This window comes from Dendrobium catenatum, unplaced genomic scaffold (assembly GCF_001605985.2).
Source record: "Dendrobium catenatum unplaced genomic scaffold, ASM160598v2 fragScaff_scaffold_402, whole genome shotgun sequence".
NCBI lineage: Eukaryota > Viridiplantae > Streptophyta > Magnoliopsida > Asparagales > Orchidaceae > Dendrobium > Dendrobium catenatum.
Genome location: NW_021318864.1, coordinates 639,228 through 660,935, shown reverse-complemented (window position 1 = coordinate 660,935; position 21,708 = coordinate 639,228). Strand labels below are relative to the sequence as shown.

Sequence of the window (21,708 nt, the reverse complement as noted above, 5' to 3'; positions counted from 1 at the left end):
ATTTGAATTTCAATATGGGGGCTATGGGGGAGAAGGCCGGCGAGTGGAAGGCGGCCGACAGGTGGGAAGGTGGCCGGCAGCTTGTGAGCCCAAGGGGCTGGCGGCAAGGGGGGTAGGGGCTCGGGTTCTTCCAAGGAATTCGGTGGGGAAGGATTTCTTGAGGGAGAGGATCAAAGAAGGAGGTGTATGCGAAAATAAAACCACTAACCTCAACACCACATCCACTAGAACTCACAAAGAGATCTAAAGCATTCTCCTCAAGAACTCATAAAGAGATCTAGAGGAGTTTTGGAACTCACAAAGAGATCACCAAGATAACTTTTCATTCATCCCAAAAAAAATCCCCTCATACATAAGAAGATGGTCATATATATAGACCTCGAAATGACAAATAAAACAAAAGACTAGAATGCCCCTTGGGCTACAAAAGCAACCAACTACCCATAAGGGCAAAAACTGAAATAAAATAATTAATACATAAAATGGTAATACAGAAAATGCATCAAAAGTAAAGACTCTCCATCATGGCCATCGATCTCTTGTGTCGCCTCTGATAAATGCGTCGAAACCTCTTGTCGATGTCCCCATCATTTTGTCTTGAAGATGGCGTTTCATTGTGAAACATTAGACTGACGCCGAGCTAGCAGCAATTTTTCCAAAAAAACACATATCACTGGTTCCCCATCATCCCCTTCAACCTCATCATATTCATCTTCATCATCTCCTTCAGCTGTAGCTTGCTGGGCTACAAATTTGCCTTCTAAAATCTGCACTTATTGACTATTTGGACACTCATTAGACTTATGACACGGCTGAAAACATCATAAGCACTTCAAGGTGTTCGGTCTGTTGTAAGGATTGTCCTTAATCGGAGCCTTTAACTTGGCCAAGGATTTGTTTTTGGAGACTTGTGGAGGTGGCCCAGAAGTGGTATTGCTTTTATTTATTGGCTTATTATAAGTGTTAGTGGGAGCTTTGCTATTAGCTATAGTTGAGTCAGAAAAATGTCGTCAGTTATTAAAAGTGCAGGCATGCTTCTTCAATTGCATCTAAGCTTTCAAGGCGAAATTCGCAGCCTGTGATAAAGTACATATAGAATTTAACTCTAACTTGTCTTGGATATTATCCTTCAACCTGCTGATGTAACATGCCACAATTTGATTATTAGTTTCATTGAGATTATTCCGGGCGCTGAGGCGATAGAATTCTTTAGTGTAAGCACTAACACTCATGTTTCCTTGGTTACACTAATGATATTGCATATATAACAATTGCTCAAAATCAATAGGTAAGAAATGGTTGCGAAGTAGTTGCTTCATTTGTGCCCAGTTTTGAACCAAGCCCTTCCCTTCTCTATACCTCGATTGTAGAACTTGTTGCCACCAAGCGCTTGCTCCCCCCTTTAATTTACATGCTTCATATTTCACTTGTTTGTCGGCGGGGATGTCCATGTATTTAAAAAATGTTTCAACTGATCTTACCCAATCAAGGTAGTCCTCAATATGCAAGCGACATTCAAAGAACTAAATATCCATTTTGACTTGGAACTCCCCCTGGGGTCTACGTGGCACCCCGAACCTGAGAACTCAATTCCCAAGTATTCCATCTTCAGCTGAATCGGACATATATCTCTATTGTTGCTGGAATGCGGCTTCCATATCTAAAGCTCTAAGTTCGGGTTCGTCAATGTGTGCATCCAGATTTGGACGCCTCCCATTACGCCCCCTCTGTGGACCCATTCGGCGGTTCGATGAGGCTTCTCGAGCTACCGCCTGAGTATTATCGGCTCCTACTTTTAGGCTTTGAAGTTCCGACACATCTTTGTGGAAAATCAGCGAAATTCAGCATCGAGCTCCTCTAGTTACTTGAGTATCTTGGATTGTGCCGCCCACATTGCGTTCTCGCCCTGATCGCCGTCAAGGGCGTTGTGCCTACTACTCTCGGCCATCCCAGCACATCACACCTCCGCCTACGTTCACCCAACCAAGCTCTGATACCAGTTGACGTGACGATGTCCTGCAACCTGGAGAGAAAACAGGGCACAAAACAGAAAACAAAGAGTAAAGGTTTTCTTAAGCTGAAGGTAAAGTGATAATATTCAGTATATCCTTTTTGTATGAACACCCTTCCTATCTATACTCTGTAGAGAGAGTTACTAAAAGCATAAAAGTAGAAAATAAGGATAATGATTGTACTACAGTCCCAAAATTAGTTATCATAGCAGGAACTAGTGGAGGTGAAAATATACCATGTGCTGTATATGGTGTGCTTGCGGAATAGTAAGGTGTTGTGAGACCACATCAATTAGTCATGCTGAAAGAAGAGTTTTTTTGTTTAACATCATATATATATATATATATATCACACCGTCTGCCATAGTACCATTTGTTAGGAAGTTTAAAACCACTAGGAGACCATAATTATTAGCCTAATAAACTTAAATGAGGGCCAAATATTTGATATTCCAACATATTTTTCACCAATATTAAACCCAAACCCAACACTCTAATGTGCCCCTAGAAAAAGAATTATATTAATTTAGGAACAAAACACATGCATAAATAACAATGAGTGATCTATAGGACAGATTATACTGAAATCCATCAAAACAAAAGGTTGTTCGCTTCTACTGCATTACTCTGTTGCAGATTATGGACAATGATGACGTCTTCTAGTTGCTTATCTGGTGTAGCATTTGGCAACGTATTTTCAGTTTCTTGCATGCACCTATCAAGCCTACGCTCAACAAGGTCAAGGGCTTCTTTCGAGAAGACACTTTTAACCACAACTGCAATGGCCTTACGTACAACCTGAAAGTAATGAAGATCTAAAACAGTTTGATCTTCAGCGTTCAGATGCTGGTCTGCTGCCACTCCATCTTTGGCATGCTTTGACCACCTCTTGAGCAGGTATCGACTTGGAAGGTGAAGAATGTTGTTGTAGTTAAGAACCTTAAGTGCATGCATGCAAAGAATTCCCATTGATTCAAATTTGTTGCAGCTGCATGCAACTGAGACATTTGATGAATCAAACTCGACAAGACCGAAAGAACGTTTCTGGGGAATGGAGACCCTGAAAGTGTAAACGTTTCTCTCTATTCCAACAGGTTCACAGAGACAGGCAAGCTGGCTTTTATACTCATCTTCGAAATCCTTGTATATTGCTCTTGTATAATATTCCGCAGCTTCCACTAATGTTGGTATATCAGCTAGCAGGGCAGATTTACAAACCCTTGATTCATGATCTTCACATAATTCCTTCTCACGAAGCTGATTCAATGCCCTATGATACTGCACCATGAATTTTGAAGGAGGCAACTTCCTATAGAATAACATTTTGAAATTGTTGTTCATGGTATCTCTCCATTCCTTGGTTGTCATGGTGGCACAAAATGATTTTTTGCAGTATACCAATGACCACTTCTCTCTGGCCGCATATAAATCTTCTAACCATCTATTGTTCATGAGACCATACTTGGATATCAGATTTTCCCATGCTTTGTAGAAATCAACTTCAGAGGAACCTTCACATAAGCAATTCTCAAAGTCTCTCTCAAAGCTGGGGTCACGACTGAAAATATGTGGAATAATTTTTGGAGCATTTTCAAGAATATGCCATAAGCAAAACTGGTGATACGTTTCAGGCATTGACATGACAATTGCCTTTGACATTGCGTCACATTGATCAGTCAAGATTGTTTTTGGTTGTTTTCCAGACATTGCTTCCAAGAAGGTCTTGAACAACCAATAGAACGACTCAATAGTCTCATCCAAGAGTAGAGCAGCACCAAAAACAACAATTTGCTTGTGATGATTTATACCAATAAATGGAGCAAAGGGTATGTCATAAATGCTCACCCGGTATGTGGTATCAAATAAAATTGAATCACCAAAGTAACTATAATCAAATATAGATCGAGCATCTGTCCAAAAAAAGTTGGTAGGCCGGTCCTTTTCATCGAGCTGCACTGCATAACAGAAAGTAGGATCCTCCGATTGCTTGGCTTTCAGGAAATCCAAGATGAATTGTGGATCTCCCTTCTCAAGGTCTCTGGTCCGATTACTTTGCAATAAATTGCAGCTCTGGTTCTTGTAAAGAAACACTGCACTTTCTGCACAGCGAGCGTCCACTACCTGACCTCCACATGTTTGGACCGGTTTGATTCCCATATAGTCCGATTCACTTATAAATGCACGATGGGGAGGGAACTTTGATCTATGAGACCTCAACATGTGTATCTTATTTGGGCTTGCAAGTGGATGATTATGATCATCAATGTACTTGCTTATAGTCCATGCATTATCACGAGTAACTTTCAATTCAATGCGAGCCAAACAATTTGTTCTCTCAATTGCCCGTGGCTTTTTTGTTATGTGCGTACGATGTTCCTGCCGTGTGCCTTCATTGCTACACAAGTAGTGTCTATCCCGAATACTCCCATCCTTCCTTCGTGAAAGATGACCTTTTCGAACACTAAAACCTTTTCTCTTTGCATAAGAATTATAAAATTCATAAGCTTGCTCTTCCGAATTGAAGAGCATTCCAACCTTTGGCTCAAACTGTGAATTGCCTTCCTGAGCAAGAATTCCGTCTGTGAGCTTCACTTCTTTTGAAACAAATATGCCAGAACCGCCATCAAGTTCCCTGGAAGTGTCAGATGCAGAAGATATAGCATTCCCCGCTGAAATGCTTTCCTTCAGCTTCAGTATTTCACTTGCCATTCCAGGAAGTCGCTTACAGCTTTCAGCTATCGATCATTCCCTAAACATTATTTTAAATGGTAACATTATTCTGAAAAAAAAACTGGCCATTTTACTCAATATCCCATTCCTGAAAAGAAGTTCAGAACCTGCAAAACCATGCGAAGGACAAGACTGTTACAGTAGAACCCAGTAAAGAGACTTTAGAAAAGGCATAAAAGAGGACGTTAAAGTGGCTCCCACTTGGAACAAGAAACAGATAATCGAGTTGTATGTGCAACTGCAATAGCAAGTGTACTATCCACAAATGCAGCAGGTAGATAAAATCAATGAAAAAGTCACGAGGAGAAGGATAGACCAAACGTGAATTGTACTGGTGAATAAAGATTTAAATTTAGAAGAAAACCCACCCAAATTTGTAATTTAGCTATAATAGTAAAATATTAAACATTTTAAATAGTATAACCAACTATTTATGACAAAGATAAATATTATATCAAATTAAATGTCATATGCCTAATAATTCAGAACACTATCAATTCAATATTGTTTGCAAGTGATAAAGTAAATTGATTATAACCAACTATTTAGATTCTTCTAATAAATAATTTACAAAATACACATAAGTTATAATCATAACTAGAACGGTATAATGGTTAACCTTTTTTTTTTTATGGTTACCATGTCAACTCTTAAGCATACTATTGATACAAGTGTGTATCTTTGTAAATATTAAACGATTACCATCATTGAATAAATCAACAAAATTACAAAATTCCCTGTAAAAACTAGAATTTTATAAAAAAAAAATCAAGAAAAATGATAAAAATGGTCCACGGTCTTCTCAATGGGGGTCATTTCAGTCTCATACCATTTAATGTGCTTAAATTGGCCCCAAAACTCTTCAAAATTGATATGAATTAATCCCACCATAAGAATTTTATTTACATGAATAAAAGCTTCATACATCAAAAGTGATGCAAGCACATAAGCCTTTTATATTTTTCTTCAATATAGCTTCTCATTTTTTTTTTAATTTATCATAATCTCTAGTTTCATTTCTTATACGAGCGAGCGAGGCAATACCGATTGCTGAATATCGGTTGTTGAGACGTGCGAAGGCTTGCATGCGAATAACAAGAGGACTACAATGAACAATGTATAGAAAATAGAGACCATGTTTCGATCAAGGATGCTACGTCTGACAATAGAGAAGGAAAAAGGCCGATGATGGTTGTTGAGGTTGTCCACAGAGATGTCGTGTGTTGCAGTTTAAGGCTGTGCAAGGACTGATAAAAAGTATAGTATTTTGCCAAATATCATTGGTAGGGCTTTTGTTGAATTTTTTTAAAGGTGGATAATGATTCAATGGTACTAATCTAGAGTGATAAGGGCAATACGAAATTTGAAAAAGTATTAGGGGTGGCAGCTCAGAGACCAGATGCACAAGCAAACATCGATAAGGAGGATCTAAATGAGATAATTTTTCAATCCACCATATGATAGGTTTCATTTGTAGATTGATTAATTTATTTTTATATTTGAAAAAAGTCTGAGTCATTTATAATGTTTTTTTTTTTAGTTGATAAGATTTTGTAGAAAATTTATTCTTAGTTATTGTAAGGTTTACAAATTTTTTATTCATTGATTTCATCACAAAGTATTTGAACATCATAACGAAATGAGAGAATTGATAGGTGAAGTAGGAAACGTTGAATTTTAATGACAGATTATGCTATGTAGTTTCTGCCTGGTTTGAAGATGCAATAATTTATAATAATTTTTAATGGTATTTAATGTGGAAACAGAAAACAATGATAATAGGAATTTAGAGGTAAATGAAAGTAGTAGTGGTGATGATGATAATGAAGATGATGAAAACTATGAGTATGATGGGTTGAATAATTATGAGGAATTTGTTACTGCTGCAGGCCAAGGGAGGCGGACCGGCCGGCCCAGCACACAGTGGCGGGGGTTGAACCTGGAAAACAAATCTAGGGAGATTTCGGCCCCACTTTTGGGGCCCAACAAAGCAATAATTTATTATGATAGGAGGGTAATTAAGGAGGGAATTAATTAGAGAAAGATCTCCTATTTGAATTCAAATATAAGAGGGGAATTAATAAGGAAAGAAGGCTGATGTTTGGGACGATTTGGAGAGGATTAATTAGGAGATGCTTCCTAATTAAAGAGGTCATATTTGGGGGCTGATAAATTAGGATATATTTCCTGATTGAAGATGGCATATTTGGGGGCTGATTTGGAGAAGATTAATTAGGAGATGTTTCCTAACTGAAGATGGCAGATTTGGTGGCTGCTTGTGGAAGGGTTGTTTCGTATTTGTTATTTATTATTTCTATAAGTAATAGGTTTTATGTTATGTTTGGTGTAAAGAATTTTATCTGAGAGTTGTTGTAGTTTCTTTTTGTGAGGGCTTCCTAGCAGCGTCTAGGTTGTTTGGGAGAGCCGATCTACCTCACAAATTATAGATCACATGTATCTTGTTTTTCGTATTGAAGTTATAATAAAAAATTAGCCATTGATATTAGTATTTTTGTAGTTTTCCATTGTTTGTTTTCTGTTTTTATCTCCAAGGCGTATCAAATTGGTATCAGAGCACTTTTTCGGGACCTATGGCGTCAAAGGTGGAGGTGTTGGAAGAAAATGGAGCAAATCAGATCCTGGTTGGTGGAGGAGTTCTCAACCATCGTAGAAAGACTTTCATCCATGAAAGGAAGGCTCTCTCATCCATAGAGAACCGCTTTGAAAACTTAGAAGATATGATAAAGAAAATGATCGCGATGCAATTGAAAGCTTTACCGATGATTTCTAGGGCCGAACCAAAGAGAAAGGAAATTTTAGAGGAGATGAAGAGACAGCTCATGGAAATGCGATCCAAAACCCCACCGATGGTTTCAATTACTAACCCTAACTAAGATTTGATTGGGATTCCCTTGGCCGAATCTAAGGGAAAGGAGATCAGATGGAAGGGCTTCCACGAGGAGAGTTTCGTCCATCAAGAGCCTCCTCCTAAGGCTCCGATAAAGAGTGGATCGAGGTTTCCCGAAGGGGCGACAACAAGGAGGGAATTGTGTGGTGGAGTGCCCGACCATTATGAGAGGCATTTCAGGCAAGGGGAGTGGGCAACCAGAGATTCAGGGGGTCTAGTTGATTCATGGGATCGTGCCATGCAAAAACAGATGGAAGAAAGGTGAGAGTCCCACCATCGATACACGAGGGAAACATGAAGGAATAACGACAACCGCTACACTGGAAGAGGAAGAAGCTATTGGGTTTGTAGAAATATTAGGGTGAGGAAGTTGAGGATACCAACATTTTAAGGGGAGGATGCCTATGGGTGGGGGGTGTACCAGGTGGCTATGTATTTCATGGTGAATGGGCTGATGAAGAGAAGTTTATGTCAGCAGGCCTATATCTGGATGAAAAAGCTCTAGCTTGGTTCCAGTGGACGATAACATTAATGAGCAGCTGAAGAAAGCCATAAACAACATCTCATCCTTCCACCTTGAGGGAAAGATGCGTCTTTTGTGCGGGAGGGGGGGGGAGTATTGTTACGGCTGCAGGCCAAGGGAGGCTAGACCGGGGGGTCGAAAGCTGGAATCAAATTCAGGGAGATTTCGGCCCCTCTTGTGAGGCACAACAAAGCCAGCCCAGCCAGTAGTGGAGGGGTCGAAAGCTGGAATCAAATTCAGGGGGATTTCGGCCCCACTTGTGAGGCACAACAAAGCAATAATTTATTATGTTATGAGTGTAATTAAAAGGGAATTACTTAGAGAAAGATCTCCTATTTGAATTCAAATATGGGAGGAAAATTAATAAGAAAAGATGGCTAATTTGGGGGCTGATTTGAAGGGGATTAATTAGGAGATGTTCCCTAATTAAAGAGGGAAGATTTGGGGGCTGATTTGGAGGGAATTAATTAGGAGATGTTTTCTAATTGAAGAAGACGGATTTGGGGGCTAATTTGGAAGATATTAATTATGAGATGTTTCTTAATTGAAAAGGACAGATTTGGGGGCTGATTGGGGAGGGTTGTTTTGGTATTTGTTGTTTATTATTTGTTATAAATAGTATGATTTATGTTGTAGTTTTCTTTTTGTGAGGGCTTCCTAGTGGGGTCTAGGTTGTTTGAGAGAGCAGATCTATCTCTCGAATTGTAGATCACATGTATTTTATTTTTTGAATTGAAGTTATAATCCAAAATCAGCCATTAATATTAGCATTTCTGTAGTTTTTTCATTATTTGTTCGTTGTTTTTATCTCCAAGGCATATCCGAATTTCATGATAGCGATGACAAGATTTGAAAGGATATTGAATTGGTTGAAGAGAATGTAGACCCTTCTATTAAATTTCATGTCTTCAAGATAAGAACAAACAAAATATTAGTTTATCCAATAATCATTATATTTAGAATTTTAGGAGAAAATAAGATTATATTAATTCTTTGGACTCAAGTGGTCATGCAAGTGCTTATATTTGTGATAAAAATAATAAGATGAAGTGACCTTCCATCAACCCTAGAATAAAGTTAGAGAATTCCAAACTTGAAGTATGTTTTTCAACACAAGCGATGTTCAAAGTAGTAGCACAAAACTTGTCAATCAAGATACTAAAAGCAATTAAATTTAATAAAAAATCATAAAAGATGAAATTAAGTCATATATAAGAGATCTTATATTTCATATATGCTTCAAAGCAAGACGAAGTAATTCATGGTAGATTAAATTGTTCACGAACTTATAATAATAAGCCACAAAGTTTTTTGTTATAGCTATGAATTAAAAAAAAAACGGTAAAACCACATTTTAAGTGTGAGTTTTTCAAAAGAGAAGTGATGGATGAGTTGAAGCTTCATGTGTCCAAATCACAAGCAAGCAAAGTTGTGCAAAAGACTCTTAAATAGATTCACTTAAGTGAAAATGACCAATTAAATAAAATATGGGGATTACTGTGTTGAAATTGCAAGGACTAATCCAGGATCTACTATTTCTATACAAACAAGGACTCGAATTTGGAAGGTTGGTAAATATCTGTTAGACTATACATTGATTTTGCAACATGCAAAATAGGCTTTAAAGTAGGTTGTAGGCCAATTATTGAGGGTGGATTGATGCTTTTCTGAAGGGCCGACAAGGGCGTGAACTTGTAACTGCAATTACACTATATGGAAGCACACTTTCTGATTGCATGGGTAATAATCGAAGAAGAAACAAGGAAGAGTTGGGGGTGACTTTTAGATTTGCTTGGTAGATATCATGATTTAATTAAAAAATCAATATAATTTCAGCCTCACATAGATTATAGAATAAATAGAAATGGTTAATAATGCATTTGAAAATGTCTTTCTTGCAGTTATTAATAATTTTTTTCTCAGATATCACACCAACCTTCAAGTTAGTAGGGTTTAAAGAAATTATATTTTAAAATAATTTGTCAGCAGTTATAAGGTCAACAATAGTTAATTGCTTCACCTGTAGGATGAAAGAAATGAAAATTTTATAAGTCAAGGCATTTTAATTTCAATTTCAATTGCACTCAAAATGTGACATGTTACTAAATAATATGTGTGAATGTTTTAATGCGTTTATTCTTAGTGCAAGAAAATTGACAATTATTTTGATGCCAGAAAGCAATAAAGACATGGTGATGACAGGAATGCAAGAAAATAGAGACAAAATCATGAAATGGACTAAGAAGTTGTGCCCAAAGGGTTAGGAAAATATTAGGAAAGAATATATATGAAGCTATAACATATATTAGTATAAAATTTAATGCAATAACTATCAAATCACGACTATATATGGAGCTCAACTCATTGTGGATTTGGAGTTTGCATCATGCAGTTGCAAGAGATGGGAATAGACTAGATTATCATGTGTTCATGTTTGTGCTGCAATCCATATGAAAATGGATAACTGCGAAGACTATGTCAAATCATTATTATTTTGTGAAAACCACTTAAAAATTTTATGAGCACAACATCATGCCAATTAATGGTTTCAAAGAATAACCTAAACATGATAAAATACCACCATTGCCCCACAATTTTATAGATCTACACCCAAGATGAGAAGAAAGGTTCCTGATGAACACCCTACAGGTTCTCAAAGAAAGAAGCTAAGCATAAATAGTGTAATTCTCCACAGCGCGAAATGTAAATAAAGAGGACATAACAATAACAGTTGCAGAAAGAACAAGCAAATGTCCATAGAAATTCAAAATAGTGAGAGGGTTCATGTAGAACAAAAACTTGAGTGCTATCAAGTCCCACAATCTAAAGTTCGAAGGGGGCACAAAAAATTCAAGTATTAGAAGTCAGATGATAAATTTTAAAATTAGAAGAACTCATGAGTGAACAGCATTTAATCTTGTACATTCAGTATGCTATGTTTATAGGTTCACAAACATAATTGCATTGATCATCAATAAGGGAGTCAAGTGCAGTCTAAATCACTATGAGAGCTTTTAAGTGAGTCAAGTGCGTAATTACATGGAAAACACAAGGTTCTTCTCAGAAAGGCTGCTTGTAAGTTAACCTTTGTTTCAGGTATGCAGCTCAAAGTTAAAGCTAAACATAAAAAAGAAAGGCTTTTGAATAATTTGTTTTGCTGACACCTAGGTATACAAATTTAAAGCTAACAAAATAAAGGGATGCTCTGTTGTTGGAAGGAAATAACAAGGTTAATGGGAATTGAGAACATTCCTGGCCAAAGATGAACTTTTGTAATTGATGATCAAATTAAATTGTCATTTATATGACGGATTAGGAAATTCCAATGCCTACTCTGAGAAAAGTGATGTTCTTTTTTGTTGAAACTGATTTGCCAATTTCATAAAATCTTTATGAAAAGTATTGTTCATGTGCTGCCAAACAAACACCTGAAAGTATCTCAGTTCCCCCATTTCCCACATCAACATGTTGCTTAGGTGCAACAAAAAAATGCAGGTAAACTAATAGACAACACATTAAAAGAAAGAACAAACAAAAGAAACCATCCCAAACTTAATAATTGCGTTTTTCTTCGTCAGTGTCATTTCGACCTTCTGAATATTGTTTTCTTCTTTCAATAGGCTTATCAAAAATTTCATTTATTCTCTACAATCAACTTAAATTTGTTCTTTAAATAATCAATTCTTCTCTCCATGATGCCTAACTTCACTAAAAGTCAAGTTATGTATGTTTAAGATGAAACTCTAGAAATCAAATTAACTGAAGAAAGGTTTGTATAAATTTTAAGCGACATCTTATTCAAATTCATAAAACTTGTACCTAAAGCCGTCAAAACAACTGGAATCATGACTTTGAAGCGATATATATAGTCCTCATGAGGATGGTTATACTTGAAATAAAAATTCAAAAAAAATTCTTACATTATTGTTTTGCTTAGCCACTTAAAAATTTTTAAAAAGAAATATAACGAAGCAAGGGTCCTAGTAATTTTACATATATGCGGATTGGCGTGCTTAAGGGGCTGTTTGGTATCGGATTTGAAGCAGGTTTTTCGCAGGATTTGCGGTAAATCCTGCCAAACTAAAAAAAATGTGCTTCTTAAATCTTACAGCGAAATGAATACCCCGTATCCCAGTTTCTGCCGTAAATCCCAGATTTACTAAATCCTATGGTTCGGCGGATATATATGGATTTATGGGACTTGGCCGAAGAAGTGCGCGAAAGGGGAGAAAGATGGTTACCGTCGCATCGAACGAGCTGCCGTCGTCGTCGAAGGAGGCGAAGGGAGAACATTATCTATCTTTCGAAACTTCCGATCAGACAAGTAGAGGCAGCGACTCGTTCGAAACTCTACCTCACCCGATCAGGCGAAGCGAAACGAGAAATGGATGCGATCATGCCAATAAAAGCAAACCCTACAGGCCTAAGGCTAATCGAAGATAAAATACTTAGTAATTACTAATTAGTAAGCATTAATTCTAAATCATAATGAAATAATTACCAATTTAATTAATTACTAATAGAATACTTAAATAAATAATCAATAATTAATAAAATACTTACTAATCAAGAAAATTGTTTAAATAGCTTTCAAATAATTAATATTCAATTGTAAGTATTCCTTCCAATAATATTATTTATAATTATAACTTATTAATTATTATAAATAATTAGTACTGTAATTAATAATTAAATTATTTGATAATTAATTTAAATTTAAATTATATTAATTACAATAATAATTTATTGAAGATAATTATAATTAAAATTAATAAATAGCCATTTTTTAAAATGAAAATTAAATTTAAAATTCAATTTAAATTTAAATTTTTAATGAACTAATTGTAATTTTTGAATTAAGGGTCAAATAATTTCATATGATTTAATAAGTATCATATTAAATAAATTTCAGAATTTAAAATACTCAAATTTTACTAAATAAGTGTGCATTGCGGTGCTGCTCAATACATCATCAAAAATCGCCTTGATTAGATATGAATCTCAAGGCGTATTTGAATTGGAAACTTGTAAAATTAAATTTAGGAGCATCCAATTTCTAATTTCAACAAACTTATAGTTGAACTAATCGTCTTGGCGAGACAAATCCAACGACATAAAAAATAGTTCAATCTAAGCACAAATGAGCCAAAATCAACGGCCTAAATTATAATAAAAAATTTCAGGACATTAATTGGATGATCAAATGATCTTTAAATTTGAAATGCTTATGGTTGAATCGAGCAGCTTGACAAGATGAATCAAACATGCCCAAGATCGATTAATTCCGACAACATTAAGGCACTTAAATGCTAAACAAATGTTTTATGATCAATAAGGGATGTCCGATAGAGTGCTCCGGATTTGCTCCATATTTATGGGCAAGCCACTCTTAAAATTTATAAATATGCCCCTACTCTTTTGAATATCCGTCATAAAAAAATTTAGGTAATTTGTATTAATGATTGTTAATTCTAATTTGATTAGCAATTATAAGTTTGAGAGTGTTTAAGGAAGCAATAAATTAGTCAAGAAGTAGATTGGAGATGTGCAATTTCAAATATGAAAATTTGTTCTATGGGCACCGCGAAGCCAGTATTGAAAATGTTGTGGCATTGAGCTCTTAGGAAAATAAGAAAAATGGATGTGCACTGCAGCACCAAGTTTCAAGTGGAGAGAATATGTGAGCATTTGGAAGATTTTATAGGAGCACATCCATGATGGAGAGTTAAGAGTCGCATCACTAAGTCAGAATAGTAGTTTTTAAAAATTAAAATATCTAAGTCCATTTGGCATATACCATTCAGCTCCAGCCTTGTCGGAGAAGGAGAAGAAGAAAGGTGAGGAGAAGAGGAGAGAAAAAATAGAGGAGTTTTGGAGGCCGAAATTCAAAAATCTTTCAATTAACTAGTTGAGGAAATTATCAGACTCGAGGTAGATAACTCATACTGTTTCTAATTTCAATTCTAAAATACTTATAAAAAGGCATGTTATAAATGTGTTTTTCTTAAGTTTGAAAAAAGTTTTGCTGCACAACTTTTAGTATAACATTGCACATTATATTCTGGACAATTTGACTATTAGAATACAAAATTTCACCGGTTGATTTGTTTTGTATAAATGTCTGGATAATTGTGTCACTTCTAAATCTTACTATAGTTGGCAAAGTGTGTTAAATTATTATTCAACATATCCTTTATGAACTTGGCAAAATTTTGAATAGGCATTTGAGATTGGGGGTCTTTTTTTTTAAATTTGGTTTTTTGTATGTATATACCTTATCTCCTCAGTTGTATATTGCATTTGCATCATCATTCATTTCATGGCATTCTAAAGCTATATTATGAAAATGAAAGTACACTTTGGATTCTATGCTTGGGCCCAATAAAAAAGTATTTCTATTCTATACTACTTTGTTTGGCTTTTACTCTGAGATGACTCTGTATTGGAACCTATTATGTTTTGCTCTGGTTTTTCTTGCAATTTCCCCAAGTAGGAAGGAGGTGGTAAATAGGAGTTATAAGTGGGAATTTTCGCATTCATATCAATATGTGATCTAGTCTTCTAAAACTGTAGAGTAAAAAGATAAACTAAACTCTAATAAGGGGAAAAAGATTGGCCTTGTATACTCATATTGTTGTTTAAAATATTGCAAGAAAAGGCAAAGGCAAAGGTCCTGCTAAGTAGATTGTTTCTAATGGAATGCAAGGGTTTTGGGACTATGAGGTACATATTATTTTGCTAGTTCATAGTTCATTTAGACATTTTGTTGAATAATTATATTTTGAACTATTATTTTGGATCTCTTGATGAATAAAAATCTGAAGAAGAATTTTTTGTATATTCTATATGCATATTCTAGATGTATGTTTTATCATATTTTGATTAATTATATGGCTATTGAGAACTGAAAATATAAATTGGGGATTTTAATATTCTTTGGTTCAGTGCCACCATTCATATCAATATATAATCAAGTATACCCCTTAGTTAGTTAGTATGTCTGAAGAGAAATGTTATCGCTTTCTAAGAGAATTAAGTGATAATTTAAGGCATCCGCTGGTACTGTTTCATATTCGGGATTTCTCTGAGTTGCTGGAGCAAACTAAATAGTTGTGGTAACAAGGTGGCTCAGTACCACCAGAATGCACTAGAAGGTAGATCCGAGGTAGGAGGAAGTCAAAAGAAATTGTCAGCAATAGCTCCAGATAAAGCTATTATTTAAATAGTCACACACTATAAATAACTCATAGAATTAGAATTTATTGAGGCCATGCTAATTTTTATGCTTTTCTTAGATAAAATAAGCGATCAAATTCCATTCATTAAAAATTTTAGATTTATTTTCAGCTGTGCTTCATGGCTTTTATATTTTTTAATTTTATGGTCTCAATTTTAAATAGGTAAATTTTTGAAGAATAACTAATTCAATATTTTAATAATAATAAAAAGGAGGGAATTTATTTTAATTTTGAAAATCAATCTAATCAGCAACTAGTGGCCAGTTTTTGTCTACACATGGTGGAAATCGATTTACACGTGGTGACTTATCAACCATATGGCTGAAATCATGCGCTACATGGTGACTTTTTTTTTTTTTTTTTTTTTTTTTTTTTGACTAATCATTAGCTCACCCTCATGCACAAGATAATATATCATATCTCCACCAACTTAAATCATAATAAGCATACATTCTTGTATACAAACATTTCACAACATATGTGTAACATAATGTCATGTACTCATTTTCACTATATTATGTAATTTCAACAATTACAATAATCATTTATCATTTTCTTTACACATATAATGACTATTCAATTTGGAGAAAGTACCTCAAAATACAAAATATATGATGAAATTTTGATATGATCATGACAATTAGGAGCGGATTCAGAATTATTTTTGAGGGTGGGCAGACTCATTAAATAAAAAATTAAATACTAAAAATTTAAAATATATATAAACTAAAATTCTGTTAAGAAAAAAACATGATAACAACAAAATATGATCCAAAATATGAATATTGAGTAGGATGAGCACAGGTATTCAGATTATCAAACATATCATTTAGATCACAAGGTATTTGTGGTTTCTTCTGACATTGATGTGCAATCCGATTATTATCGAATCAATATTTAAAAACATGAAAGAAAACCTAAATCAATATTTAATTGATCTTATATAATAATAATTTGAGGCATCGGCCTCTTCTGCTAGCAATGCCGAAGGCCTCGACAGTTCGACCAATGGCAACTGATGGGCAAGCACGTGCAAGATGGACATGTTAGGGTAAAAAATTATTTTTGAGTAGGGCATAATTCCAAAACTATCCCTCCTACACCTTAAATTTTTTTTAGGGTAGGCATTTGCCCACCCTGAAGTGAGCGGGGATCCGCCCATGATGACAATGCATGCAAACATGGGCGAACCCCCATTGACTTGAGGTGGGGCAAATGCCCCCCCTAAAAAAAAAAAAATTTTAGAGGGATTGTTTGGAATATTTTGGGTATTTTTGGTAAGAAAAAATTTTGCCCTCATTTTATAAATCCTAAGCATCTTTGCCCATCCCTCACAAAAAAAAATAAATATATTTTTTCCCACCCTGAAAAAATAAACTGGATCCTCCCCTGCATGCAAAATGACAAAATCTATAACATATTGAAAGTTATACAGCAAAAACTTATTAGAAATCGAGTTATTATACTTTTGTAATGTATTGCAAAATAAAATCTTTAAAATCCTATAAAAATCTAAAACCATTGAAATTAGAAGTAGGTTAACGATAGTCTTCCTAGAGACATATAACTTTCCAAACTGATATGATAGACGAAATTGACCCCAAAACCTAACTTTCTCTCTCCTCCACTTCTCTTCTTCCGCTCACGACCAAATAAGGGAAATGAAATGCATTTTGATTTTTTTTTTTTTAAGTTTTGGAAGTTGATTTAGATATTTCCCATATTTTAACCTATCTCTGTAACACCATCATTCCCACTGCCATAGTGCTCCCAATGAAAATTTCCAAAAACATAAAGACAAAGAGCTTGGCATTGCTACATCAGTTCTAGTACCACAACGCCACTTATTGGTACCTCAACGCCACAATACCCAATCTACAGCGTCGCATAGGGAATGCACAACAATTTATTTATACATGATGCAACAAGTATAAAGTTTATTTTATGCAAATCTTTTGGAAAATCTCTACCCATACTACACATTTCCTTCGCAACCCTTTCACATTAATTGTGTCTACTCGTACATGCATATTCTACTCTCTATGAAACATTAGCCAAATAAATCCATTTTTCATTATCTTAAATTTAATAAGCGCACACCCTCCTCTAAGTATTTCTTAATCATCATAGATAATTAGGCCTCATATTCATCTTTACCACTTCATTCACAGTTTGGCTAGTGATGACTCCATCTTTGCCTAATACTGATCCATAGAACAATATTACCAATCGAATTATAAATTTATAGCATTTCATTAAAAAATCTTCATATGATATTTTTAAAAAATTTCATTTACTTTATTAAAAGCTTCACATATTAAAACTATATCATCTAAAATATAAATTAGGAAGATACCTCGCCTTCAGAATATAATTAAGTAATGCTGTAATGGCCAGAGATTTGATTGAATGGAGGGAATTCCTCCATTTAATCTCCATAGGTGCACCAAGAAAGCCATCATTGTTCATAATTTCCCTGCATGCATGCAGTAAAATTTATGACTAACATTTTCAATCATGTCAATGTTACTATTAAAATAATACAAAATATAGAGTACTTGTGAATCCTTTATATAATCTGACTATTATTGAGAAATCTTTGATCTCTCCATAAATATTTATGATACTAATAAAAAGTTAGACATACATATCTTGAAATGTTGAGGATTGATGTTAAAATTTATACCGAATTTGATTCAGATTCAGATTCAGGCTTTGTTTGGAACAATTTTTTTATACAAAAATTAAATATTTGTAGTAGAAGTTGCTTTAAGAAGCAGTAAAAAAATCATCCCAAATGAAACCTTAATGTTCGATAATATGCTGCAACCAGGAAAAAAATATAGCAATCACTAGACTCCACATCTCAGCATTGCATGCCTTATTAAAGTAATGCAATACATTGAAGTTGATGTCCAAAAGAACCTTTAGATTCAAAATTTCATCTAGCTTTGTGATTGTTTTAAATTCATTTGCATGTCTTTGAGAGTATTTTTATACATGAAAATAATTGTATTTATTCTAAAATGAGTCCTAAAGGGTCAGGAGAATTTTGACATAATCTAAAAAATGTTACTATTTAAGCATTGCTACAGTACTAGACACGAAATAGTGACATTGCAGAGCTCCCGACTCTAAAATTTGAGATTTTGAACTAGTGTCGTAGTGCTTAGATGGTAGCGCAACAGCGCTAGGCCATTAACATCAAATGAAATATATTTTAAAAGCATTATTCCATTCATTTGCATCCAGCCGATCGAGTAGGAGAGGGAAAGAGAAGGTTTTGGATAGAAAGATGAGGGATTTTGAACCACCTTGAGTTATTTTTAGCCTTGGCTAGTTGGGAAAGTTATCAAAAAATGAGGATAACTTTGTATTGGTATAATTTTCATCGTGTAACTTTTTGTATGTTATAGAGTTCATGATTACGAGTATTTTAAATATTTTCTGGAAACTTTTTTTTTCACGTGTTTTAGATTTTGTGTGGTTTTAATCAGTTAAAATTAATATGGACTCTTAAAAATAGTACCGTAATATGATTAAAGTCTTATAATTATATTTTACACAATCTCTGATAAATTGGTTATACTTGAAAATTGTGTATTTTTTGCTCATAAGTACTTTTGTTACCTATTGTTAGGATTTTGATAATTTCTGAATTGAGTCCTGTTATGATTTAATTAATGAAATGTAACAAAAAAATTTGTATAATTATAAAAGAATTGTGTGAGTATATGGTGTGATGTGATGCTACGCCGCCTCAATAATAATCAAATTTAGTTCAGCAATAACAACAGCCAAAGTTACCAGGATCATAAGAGGGTGAAAATTTATCTAATGACTGAACTTTCACCAAGTTCTTCTTCGAGTTGGTTTACATTTAAAGTTAGGATATATTCAATCACAGCCTCAAGTTCAGAGTCATTTTATACTATAAGAAATAAATTCGAGCTTATAAACATTTTGAAAGTTTATAGTACATGAAAAAATAATTAATGGAAGAGTTCAATAGGTTATATGATATTGAACCACATTCTCCATACAACCTCGCATAAACAAAGGCTTATATTGTATCATGTTTAAGTGCATTTTGATACTGATCTAGGATTCTACCACTATTATTGAAGGCACTTTCAAAGGTTACTGTTGTTATACGAATGCACAATACATCATGAGCCATTGTAGAAACCTCCAGAAATCTATATTGATCTCCTTTCCAAAAGTGTAATATATTGATGTTAGACAAACTCTACTAGTGCACTTAGATAACTGTGTTCGTATATGAGATTTTTCTTTAGTGAATATTTTCTTACCATCATTCATTGCAATATTCATAAACAATAGTTTGAGTCCTGATGAATATACAACAAAAGTGCTCGAACACCAACCCATTTAACACATTGGAAGAGCAAATCATGCATAATGATATAAGCAGTAAATAAATCACAAAATTTTGTCGATTCAAACTTACAATCTGCCATAGAAATAGATGAGTTAGAGTTGGTTTGCAGTGTAAGCATGTATATCTCACGCAAATCTCTTCTCTTACAATTTTGCAAGTGGCACCTTAAATTACTAGTGCCATCTTTGCTATCACATAGATATTATGCATCACATTTCTTACATTTACACATTTGTTTATCATCTTTAACATTATACAACATCTCAAAATGACCCCAAACAACTTAAGTCATCCTTCTACGCTTCTTAACAATTTTTTAATCATCATTGCATGCATCATTAGATGGATCTACCATATTATTACTACTACCCACTTGCTCATTCTCATAAAAAATATTCACATGAATGGTGTTTGAATCCTCTATATAACCAATCAAATATGATAATACAAAGAGTAAATAAACATGAAAGAGTATTTCTTAAATGTCAAACTATTATCATAGTACACAATAATGTAAAGCATGAAAGTGAACATGGTTGATGCCATAGGCAACATCAAAGTGCAAACACAGTGCAACAACAAACAATGCAACAGGAATCAAAATCACTACAAGTGCAAGGTGCAAAGTGCATAAGGACAAAAAAGAAATATAATAGTATTACATCATGTTTCAAACATACAACCATCCATGACCCACCAAACCCCAAGCAACTAACTGATATAAGAGTCTAAGATATAGATTGTAGACGTAAAGAAGATATATATACTAAAAGTCTAAGATACATTATACAACCAGAATAGTAAAGAAGAATATACGAGCACATGTATAATATCATAAAAGAAAGTATGAAACAACTAACAAGCTGACAACAATGAAAAAATCTTTAAATAACCCTTAAAAATCAAAAGGAAAACAGGAGAAAAAAATTATGCCCTAACAACCTACTATATTTAGTTAAATGCTCCAATGCAAAAATCAAAACTAACAAGTCTAATACAAGAATTACTTTGAGAAACATCCAACAACAAATGAAAGAAAGATAAACACATAAACCCTAAACAGCAAAAGTCAAAAAAACCTAGCCATGACTTGTGATCACTACAAGATACTAACGAATAAGAATGAAATAAAAATTAAGTAAGCGGAAGTAAGGAACTAAGGTTCAAGGAGAGCTCTGTGATGGAGGTGGAGACATATAGAAATGAATAGCAGCCGGCTGTGATACGCATAGAAATGAATAGAGCATATTAGAGAGTAACCCTACCTAAATTCCGTAAATCAAACCGCTCACAACGGCTCATGCATAACCTGCATCGTGTCGAGGGACAATCCTAGTCAAAATAAGGTTTTCAGATTGACCCGAACCAGACCCAGAATTTGAAACGGGTCAAGATTGGGAACTCGAACTTGACCCATTTTTCAAACGGGTTAATCCTATCCCGAAAAATTCGAGTAGGGCTCGAGTCGGATTTATGTGTCGTGCCAATTTTTTACACCCCTTAGCTGCACTCTAGTTCAAACATGAATTCAGGTTTTGAATTTTAAAAAATTTAAGAAATTCAAGTTGTTACAACATCTACCATGCCCAGCCTAACTGGAGCTAACTAAATGTTGTAGCCACATTGATTTCCTCCATCGTTTGAAGAGTTGCAATCCGAATTCAAAATGACAACGTCAAATACATGTGAAGGATAGTACTCAAAAAAATGCCCTCAACCTAAAAAAGTTTTAAAAATCTGCAAAGTGGGATCAGGTACATCGATGGCATATGAATTATCACCCAACTTTTGTTGTATTAGGAATGGATCGATTTTCTTTGCTTGTACCTTCTTTTATGCAGCTAAATGTTTAAATTGTGTCAAATTTTCTTAATAATATATACTGGCCAAAAGTG

The 21,708-nt window shown here is 34.4% G+C and overlaps 1 protein-coding gene across 1 annotated transcript; it reads right to left on the bottom strand.

Annotated features, from left to right (window-relative positions):
• Positions 1–306: 306 nt before the first annotated feature.
• LOC110098963 (protein FAR1-RELATED SEQUENCE 5) lies at positions 307–12,589 on the bottom strand. Its single transcript, XM_020825939.2, has 2 exons — positions 12,415–12,589; positions 307–4,849 (listed from the first exon to the last, which is right to left on the bottom strand). The coding sequence occupies exon 2, from the start codon at positions 4,719–4,721 to the stop codon at positions 2,604–2,606; it is 2,118 nt and encodes a 705-aa protein (XP_020681598.1). The 5' UTR covers positions 4,722–4,849; positions 12,415–12,589; the 3' UTR covers positions 307–2,603.
• Between the last annotated feature and the right edge of the window lie 9,119 nt (positions 12,590–21,708).

Bases quoted from the DNA above. Each gene is read 5' to 3' on its own strand.
- LOC110098963 (XM_020825939.2), bottom strand. From the start codon at position 4,721: ATGGCAAGTGAAATACTGAAGCTGAAGGAAAGCATTTCAGCGGGGAAT.